Genomic DNA, 9,270 nt, shown 5'->3' with positions numbered 1-9,270 from the left:
GCGGGACGCGGCAGGCGTGTTTTCTTTCTTGTCTGGTACTTCAGGGGTTGCTCCCACGCTATCCCCATTATGGCTAGCTTCCTCATTGGTATCCTCGGGTCATCATTTTCCTTATCCAAGGCTTGTGTTCCACTTAGCTGAGGACCTTCCATAACTTGCCTACTCGTGCTTCTGACCTATACAGTGTACACAGCACTAGCCGTAAATCGGTAGCAGAGCGCAACAGCGATATTCTATTAAACAACACAACTTGATATGAGAACCACCCTTGTGTGTATCATACTTATCTCTGTAAGCTAATGAACCTCTGAGATCTGTTTCTCTAACAATATCTTCGTCCATACCTCCAGAGGCATTATCAAATCGCAGTCCCAATCTCCACTACAGAAGAAGAGTTCTTTGTTTCTTTACAATCACAACGGTACTTCTGACAGAATTCAGAGGGCAGAAGACCATCAAGCACTGCCAAAGCCTTCTCACTTGCCGTGATTTTTGCATAGCGACTGGAAGACGACCTTGCCTCAGAAATCACGTTACCGTGCACAATGACAGCAGCAAGGACGGTAGCTGGCGCCCCGTCAATGGTAGGCAATTCTCCTGCTTTCAAGCAGTAGTTTGTACAGCCGTACTCGTTCGTCAGCTTGTTGTGGAGGAAAGTCTAAAATTCCATCAGCCATCTGAATGAACACAAAGACTATTAGCGCCTTACAGTTGGATGCTTGTTGGCGAAGGTGTCATAAATTGACATATCCTCAAAAAATGGTTTGATCTGGCGCTCAAAGAACGCCTCTATTACCTGGAAGTCGAACTTTGAGTCCACGAAAATCGCTCCGAGATACGCTTCGACCATGTCTGGCAAACACTACATTCCACGTCAGTCACGATGATAGAGGAAGGTAAATTTATAAGCATACTTTTGGTGGATCTTTTGCAACAACCCAATAATCGACCGCTCCCTGGCTTTCGGCTTGTGCAGTCTCGATCTCCTCAACATAGTGTGTAATTTGAGCTTGTAGAGGGTTGCTGAAAGCCATGATGCGCCGATGGAACCCCAACTTCACTGACAATGCGCCAAGGAACTTATTTGATACCATTGCCATCTGCATGGCTGTAGTCAGTCTTTCTTTTTCAGGACAAAAGATAAGGCGACAAGGAAAAGCGCAGCTTTGAGCTTACCTTATGCTCCGAAAGCCATTGAGGATCTCGATCAGGAAACCTCCGAAATAGGTCCTCCACACAGACCATATCTAGCAGCGAATCGCCAAGGAATTCAAGTCGCTGGTAGCAGGGCACACGGTAGCCCCACGTCGAAGGGAGAGAAGGATGGGTGATGGCAGATGCGAGGAGTCTGGGATAAGTGAAGTGGTAACCCAGCTCCTCCTCAACGTGACGAGCTAGATCATCCTCAGACCCTCGGTGTTTCTCGGTCTGGTATTTCGGCAGAGTGTAGAGAGTGATATATTCCTTCCAACAGGAGACGCGGTGGCTGGGGCTGTCAACCAGAGCACTCACTGCTTTCGTAGCCATGTCAAACCTATGTTCGGGGCCGCCTGACAGCAACGATGCTCCGATCAGAGCCTCACAAACGTCAGCAATCGTCTTTTCTCCAAGGGCATGCTTTCCTTCGGAGAGGAGCTTTGTGCTGTGGTCCTTCCCATGCAACAACGTCAACCCATCAGGATACCATATGTGTCTGCCATTCAAGCTGTCAGCATCATATAAATTCAAGTCTCTGTCTCGAGGTTACCCTACCTTGAAAATCCCCGGCTGCGGATGTATCGGTATATCTGCTTCTTAATAGCCGTATTGAAGAGATTCTTGTTGCAAATGAGGCACATCCGGTTCACATGGTAATCAAATTCGTCATCATTTGGGTTCTGAGAAAATAGCGCAATCGACGTTGCCATTTTTAGGAAACAATCGCCCAGGAACTCTAAACGTTCGTAGTTCTTGCCCATACCTCGCTGGAAATGGATTTGTTGACCTCGATGCTCCTCAGTATTGTCCGAATCCTTCGTAAAAGCCTCCAAGGCAAAATCGGGTCGAATAACCAGTTCGAGTTCGTCACATGCTTCGAGAGCAATAAGGTATGAGTCCAGTCTGCTGATGATTGCTGGAAATGCGAGACAGGTAGACACTATCGAAGGAGGCAACTTAGCCACACGTTAGCATTACCAAGACATGCGCTAAAGAGGGGATGAAAGGTCAACTAACAGCAGATATCCTCAGCGGCTCTGCACATATAAAGCACTCTGTTTGCATCTCTTTCTCCTGGGTGGTCATCTTATCCAGGAGATTCCGGCGAAGGCGGACAAGCTCCGCCTGGAGAACTGGCTGATTCCAGTCGCAGCTGGAAAGAAACCTGGCTCGTGAATTCTTTGACAGGCTCAGAGTGTAGTTCATAATATTGTTCATATACCTGCGGCGTGGCACCGAAGGTGGTGGCGGATCAGAGGGTTGCAATGTATCAGCCACAGCAACTGTGAAATAACGAAACCGCCCGTCCCAATTGTCGAATATAAACCGATTTACCAATGACTCAGGATTCAGGTTCCTAGTAAAAGTGATTTCGTCGTTATTGTGTACAAAGGATACCGTATCCCAGTCAATACAATCGCGAGGATTTTTTCCGCTGCCACGACCATCGATCGCCTCTGCTGGGGCAAGCCAGTACGGCATCTTTTGGACTTCATGTTCATAAACCTTGTGGAAAATGTCCCGAAATATGCGAAGGGTAAATACAGTCAGCGACTGCAGTTTGTCAACCGATATTTGCAAGCCATGCTTCAGTGGGTAGGATAGGACCTTAGTCTCGACGTCTTCGTCAAGGTAGATTGAGAATGCAGGGAACTCTGGCAACTTTTCTCTGGTCAGCAAGAGTATAGGCCTGTGGTCGCGACTCAATGGTTTCGAAGGCAGAAGGGACATATGAATCCCATAAAATGTTTCAGTGGGAGTAGTCCGTTGTTTAGCCCAGATGGAAGGCTTCAAGAGCATGTCATACGCGTTCGTTCGCTTACACGTAATGGCTAACTTTGCGTTCCTCATTGCTGGCAAGCGTCTATGATAGATCGAATTAAAATAACCATCAAGCAACCTGTTCTTCCGGAGCAAGAGGCACGTATCGAAAGCCGCAGATCGTTTGGCGACGGCTTTTCTCATTGCTGGGCTTCCAGTGAGTCCTCGGATGGGCGACTTTTCAGGCAATATCACTTCGCAAACATAGGCATTGCTGGCAATCGTAACCACATATGTCACTTGAGGTACAGTTTCCTTCTCGTATTGCTGCTTAATGTTGATATCAGACTTTCTTGAAGATCCAGGCGACAAAGCTTACCAGAGAACTGGCATAACGCGCAAGGATTGCAATAGCGGAATGATACGTAAGCTTTGCACCTGTGCTTTTAACAGTAAAGGTTCGTCTTCCTTCCTCTTCCTGGAGGAACGAATCTAAGTCGTGGTCGTTGCCATGCAATATTCGATCTTCAGGGAGAATTTCACAGAAGCGCCGCATAATATTCTGATCCGTCAGACCCATTCAAAGAGGATCAAGATCTGGAGTTCACTTACTTCAGCCTCACGAATCTCTTTAAGGCGTCCTTCATGCTCTGCATTGTCCTTTTCGACCATAATCGCGTACTGAGCGTAACCAAAGTCAGAGGCTACTCAACAATCAACCAGATCAAGTAGCGTACCGTAGAGGTGCAATGTCTAGCTCGTCCTCGACTTTGTACATACTGGATAAGTGTGCGATAAAGATCGAATCTTGGTTAAAATTACTAAATACTCGTGAACGTTGACTGCTATAGCATACCTGATAACCAGATTGCAATCTGGGATATCGAGACCTTCTTCCGCCACTGATGTAGCAAACTACTACCGATCAGTAAAGTCGCAGTTAGAGCATTTTTGAGGTGAATCTCACCAAGCAGTTAATCTCTCCTGTTCTGAATTTCACCAGAGCAAGGAACTGTTGCCGAAACGTAATGTTCATGCCACCGATGTCGCCGGGTCTAACGCCTATGAGAACCCCTGGACGTAAATTCGGAATGTTCAGGACTGTGAAAAGCTCATTGAGAATTTTGGCAGTGTAGCGCTTCTGCGTAAAGACAATACATTTTGTTCCTGTGGTATCATTGAAGTGTTTGCTAAGTTCCATGCGGAGACGCTGCACTTTAGGGCTGAGTTCACCTGGGAGCTCGGGATCAGTGAAAAAGTAGTTCTTGACTGTTTCACTCGCTTCTCTGATGCGTATAATATCTTTGAAAACAGCACCATGTTCTGCCTTCATGGTGTTTGACTCGATAAGCTTGTTGATGTTACCCTCAAGTTTAGGCAACACATCATCTGCCAAGGCATGCCACCATGCTCTGTCTGAACACCATTTTCCCAATTCCGAGCTCGCATTCCAGGCAAATCTATAGACTCCTTCGAGTACCTTGATATTGCCATAACGAGTATCCATGAGCTTATAAAGTTCTGTTGCGAAAGGTGGCTCAAGCCTGTTGTACGCCCACACTTTCTCTATCGGGCGACTGACAACTTCTCGTAAGAGTGTGATCTTTGACGTTGTGGCAATTCGACTATCCAAAAAAGTCTCTAGTCTCCTACAACTGGTTAGTCCGATATCACCTTGCTCACCGGCTGAGAACATACGTTGCGGCTTCTGTGATGTCGCCTTTTGTGTCGATTGGCGAAGCTGTCATTCCGAAGACCCGTGGCCTCTGAGAAGGCTGTGCTTTGAAATAAGAATCCCTGATGATGCTTTGGTATAGTTAGTATTAACTCTGGGATCAAAAGTGTTCCACAAACCGGGCATATGGGTGATCTTTCTTCGCATGATGAGCTTCATCAAAGATCAGAAGGTTTATTTGATCCATCCTTACGTATGAATTGAGCAAGCATTGGTTCAGGATCTCCGCTGTACAAACAATCACCATGTTCCGCTGCAAATGCTTATCCCATGTCCGTTTATCCCATAGGTCAGTGCCCATGGCTCCAAAGAAGTGCGCAACATTCTGGTCAATGTTATTGCGCAAAACCGCCGCCTGTTGATATGCGAGTGTGACGCTGTCAACCTTGCACCAAGTTAGTATACACCTCCCCAAGGCAAGCAAGACAAATACCAGAAAGAACGACACACGATGCGTCTTCCCATTCGCGCGATCGTCCAGCTCATTCAAGATAGTATGCCTCAGCAAAAGCACGGCGATCAATGTCTTTCCCGATCCTACAACGGGTCAGCAGAAGGTTCACTTATTAAAGAACAGGCAAAAACATCTGAAAGCCAGATTATTTGGTAATACCTGTATCAAGAACAGCAATTGTGTTCTGCGTCTTCGCCCGTTCGAACAGTTCGATCTGGTATTCTCTCGGGTCCAACATCCCATTTCCCAGATCTTGCTTCTTGACCAAATGAGCGATGGATAACTCACCGTCTGATAAAGCTATTGGCGCTCTATCAAAGGCTTCGTTGGAATCAGCATCTGTGCACTTGGACAGCCTGCGTCTAAGTTAGCAATAGCCTCATGAGATATCTCTCCGACGAGTGGACGCTGACAGGGCTTCAAACTGAGCGTTTTGGATTCGTCGTCGCTGTGAAAAATCATTTTGTTTGGGAAAGACTTCGTTCTCATTATCAGAGTCATCTGAAGAGTGCTCATCCTGAACATCAACACTAGACTCTGCTGGGTCGCTTGCAGCAACATCAGGTAAGAAGACGTCTCTTAATAGTGCAACATTGCTGGAGTCTTCGCCTCTCAGAGACACGGATGACGACACATCCACCAGAGAGATTTGTTCAGCCATGGTTGAGGAATTTTGGAATGGCTGGGTTGGAAAGGATGGAGGAGGTGCGGACATATATTGCTGTTACTTCATGAGGAGGTGAATAAGTACACAAGGGAAACAAATAGGTTTCCATTCCTTATGAGGACAAGAACAACTAAAGTTACAGAAAAAAAGAATGGAGAGGGAAGATAGGGTGAATGTTGAAGGATCAGAACTATCTCTATAGTAGCTTAGTCGTTTGAGGTGATATTGATCACAAACAGGAGGGTTTGCACACAAACGAAAGACTCTACGCATGATAACTGAGTTTCAGCCTGTTGCCCGTTGCTGGTCTGATGCAAATTATCAGATATTGTCACTCATAGTGATCATGGAAGCTGTAGTGAAGAAAACCAGCGATTAATTCCAAAGCTCTATGTATCTTGGCTCCAGCGCTGTTGATAAGAGCTCTGACCAACTCATTGCGGGGCGTGGATCTGGCGTCGCCGCGGGGCGAGTACGATAATATTATTTTTGCAGACCCGATCGTCAGGTACCGCAACGAGGCTTCAACTTGTCGCTATCATATCATTATTCCCCAGGATGGAGCAACCCCAGAGCCTTCGATCGCTATTTACCGCTGCAAAGGCCGAGAAAGCTTCGTTAGAATCGAGATCCGACTCCAATTCTGACTCCTATCGCGAGGATGTTAATGCAACGATAGCGAAGTTCGAGGAATGCCAGCGCCTCGTTGCCCAACTCTCCTTGTTCAGCTCGAATGAACCTTTGGAAGATATTGCAACAGGGGATATACAGTGAGTCAGATTACCGCTGGAGCTGCGACTATCTTATGCTCATGACTTTTCCTGCAAAAGGTACCTCACTGTCGATTATCTCCTTGCAGACATTCTCCAACGTACCTATACCTCAGACCGCGAGTCTACCATCCGGCGTGCTTTGGAACTATATGAGAAATACCTTTCGCGGTTAGATGACTATGGGCTGCTCAACGACAATGAGAAGAAGCTACACGAACGTTATATATCGAATCCCTCGTCGTTCTCCTTGACTCCGACCAATGATGCAGCCACCCGAAGAGAAGTGAAATTATCAAGATTTCGGGAGGAGAAAGAGCTGAAACAACGGCTTGAGGTTTGTTCAATGGTTCTCTCGCGGCCGTGAGCCTTACTTATAGTCTCAACAGTATTTCTCAAACAATCAGAGCCGACTACAAAGTGATGACGAAGACGTCCGGAAGCTTCACTTGGCGGAAATCAATCTGTACACACATCAAGCCTTCCAGTCGATGGATTTACTCTCGCAAGAACTCTCAATGCTTTCTGCAATTCGCAGCAACCCTCCCAATCCCGCTCAGCCCCCGCAGGACGATCCCAGGCGACGAAACAACAATTTTGAATCAGGTTACTCGGAACGTCTTGACCCGCCTTTGTCTCAGCTCCTCAGAGGCGGAAAGTCTGGACCGTTACTCAGTAAAGAAGGAAAGCCATTGCAGCCTTTTACTTTACTGGATCGCCGCACTCAGCTCCAACAGGGCGTGTTTAGGCCCGGTCATAATCTGCCCACGATGACGATTGATGAATATCTTGAAGAAGAGAAAAGAAGAGGCGGTATAATTGAGGGTGGAGAGAAGTCTGGAATGAAAGAGGAAGTAGATGAGGATGACATGGACAAGGCAGATGAAGAGACAATGAAGGCTCGAGCCTGGGACGAATTCAAAGAAGCGAACCCAAGAGGCTCAGGTAACACCTTGAACAGGGGCTAATGTCTTGCCGTCGAAGTTCGTCAACATGAGTTGTGCCTAGGATTGGACGCTTTTGGAGCCGATATCTTTCGTCGTGCAATGCAAGTCGTTGCTAAATTAAAATTTTCAAACCCGCAGTAAAACACGTCTCCTGATGGCTCAATTTTCCAAGTCAGGAAATTTAAAGGAATTATTAGTTTTAAGGAATATGCCTGGAGACGCGGCGGAAGAACGTGCCTATACACCTATACAAGCTGGTTTGTGCAATATATCTTATTTACATGGGATATACATGGGGCATCAGCCGACAGTCTTTTTGCTAAGACCAGGGAGAAGACCAGCATCTCCACTTCAGTGAGATTGTATGCTTTGCTCATACACCAACAGGTTGTCCTCACGGAGTGAGTTTTTTGCGTTGGATCTCCGCAAGGATCTCCCCTGCGCCCTTTTCTACCAGTGCCTTCGCAACGGTCACGCCGAACTCTTCAGCGGATTCTGCCGTATCGACTGACCCGTCTACTTCAACCTCGGCACTCTCACGACCGTCAACACTGACGACTATGGCCCTCATTCTCAGCTTGGACGACCTGTCGGAGTCCTGGACCCACTCCGTCTCAACACCCAGAGGGGCACTGCAACCACCCTCAAGAGTTCGCAGGAGGCTTCGCTCTGCGAGGCAGGCCAGAGTCGTTTTCTGATGCCCGATAGAGTTGAGCATATCCCGCAGAACCTTATCATCCTTGCGGATCTCAACGCCAAGTGCTCCCTGGCCAACCGCGTAGAGCATCCCGCCATTCTTAGAGTCAAGATACTGGGATATGCGGTCCTCCATACCTAGCCTCAACAGACCAGCAGCAGCCAAGACAATGCAAGTAAATGGGCTATCCTCTGCATCTAATTTCGCTAACCGAGTACCGATATTGCCGCGCACGTCCTGGACCTTCAGATGAGGGTATCGGCGGGCGAGTTGAGCAGTGCGGCGGATGGATGAAGTACCCACGACAGACCCTGCAGGCATTTCGGAAAAGGACATATTGGGCAATCCTTTCTTCATCACCAGAACATCCCTTGTATCTTCTCTCTCCATCATGGGCCCCAATGTACACGAGGGAGGGAGTTGAGTTGGTACATCTAAAGATTGACTATCAGCCAGGATCATTTATAACGATATGAGGCAGGAGTGATAAACTTGCCCTTCAATGAATGCACAATGAGATCGACATCACCAGCCATCAAAAGCTCTTCCAACTCCTGCGTCCAGAGGTTCTTGGTAGTGAATTCGCGGAGAGCAATAACTGTATTCTTATCACCCGCTGTCTCCTGAGAGTGTATTTGAAATGTATATTCCGGCCATGACTTCTTCAGCGCTGCAACAACCAGGTCTGTTTGCAAAAGAGCAAGCTTCGATTTGCGTGTCCCTATAGTGAAGGTTCTCCGCGACGAGGAATTTGCGGCTTCGGAGGAAGGCGGGGCAGATGCCATTGCAGTAGGTGTTCTTAACAAGGGCGGACGAGGCTTGTTCCGGGACTGCACTGGAGTTGATCGACAGGTTTAGTCGACAGAGATAAATGTGAAGGGAGCTCTGTTGATCAAGACTCAGAGAGCCGACTGTCTTGAAGTTGAAAGCCAACCAAGTAAAATCAGAAGATGTCCCGGGGAGTTTTGAAGCGGGCCTTTGGCGGGCAATCAGTAACTAATGGTGGTTACCGCCTTCCGCCGCCGAGGTACTGTCACGCTTT

General features: G+C 47.5%; 3 protein-coding genes across 3 annotated transcripts; 1 reads left to right on the top strand and 2 right to left on the bottom strand.

Annotated features, from left to right (window-relative positions):
- Positions 1 to 157: 157 nt before the first annotated feature.
- On the bottom strand, positions 158 to 5,808 carry AFUA_5G11790 (uncharacterized protein; the record flags this gene model as incomplete). The annotated part of the gene is made up of 15 exons (XM_077804854.1): positions 158 to 658; positions 710 to 862; positions 915 to 1,100; positions 1,177 to 1,693; positions 1,753 to 2,153; positions 2,215 to 3,285; positions 3,338 to 3,520; positions 3,571 to 3,639; positions 3,696 to 3,765; positions 3,815 to 3,873; positions 3,926 to 4,607; positions 4,642 to 4,764; positions 4,813 to 5,230; positions 5,307 to 5,503; positions 5,561 to 5,808. The coding sequence occupies 15 exons, from the start codon at positions 5,806 to 5,808 to the stop codon at positions 359 to 361; spliced, it is 4,677 nt and encodes a 1,558-aa protein (XP_077660990.1). The 3' UTR covers positions 158 to 358.
- A 406-nt stretch (positions 5,809 to 6,214) lies between these two features.
- Positions 6,215 to 7,552, top strand: AFUA_5G11780 (IGBP1/TAP42 family protein; the record flags this gene model as incomplete). The annotated part of the gene is made up of 3 exons (XM_077804853.1): positions 6,215 to 6,584; positions 6,645 to 6,921; positions 6,974 to 7,552. The coding sequence occupies exons 1-3, from the start codon at positions 6,373 to 6,375 to the stop codon at positions 7,550 to 7,552; spliced, it is 1,068 nt and encodes a 355-aa protein (XP_077660989.1). The 5' UTR covers positions 6,215 to 6,372.
- A 373-nt stretch (positions 7,553 to 7,925) lies between these two features.
- AFUA_5G11760 (porphobilinogen deaminase) lies at positions 7,926 to 9,191 on the bottom strand (the record flags this gene model as incomplete). The annotated part of the gene is made up of 2 exons (XM_748380.2): positions 8,725 to 9,191; positions 7,926 to 8,662 (listed from the first exon to the last, which is right to left on the bottom strand). Exons 1-2 carry the CDS (start codon positions 9,011 to 9,013, stop codon positions 7,926 to 7,928), a joined length of 1,026 nt encoding a protein of 341 aa, XP_753473.1. The 5' UTR covers positions 9,014 to 9,191.
- Between the last annotated feature and the right edge of the window lie 79 nt (positions 9,192 to 9,270).

Source organism: Aspergillus fumigatus, chromosome 5 (assembly GCF_000002655.1).
Source record: "Aspergillus fumigatus Af293 chromosome 5, whole genome shotgun sequence".
In the NCBI taxonomy this organism is placed as follows: domain Eukaryota; kingdom Fungi; phylum Ascomycota; class Eurotiomycetes; order Eurotiales; family Aspergillaceae; genus Aspergillus; species Aspergillus fumigatus.
The sequence above is the reverse complement of the archived record's forward strand: the minus strand, read 5'-3'. Positions and strand labels throughout refer to the sequence as shown.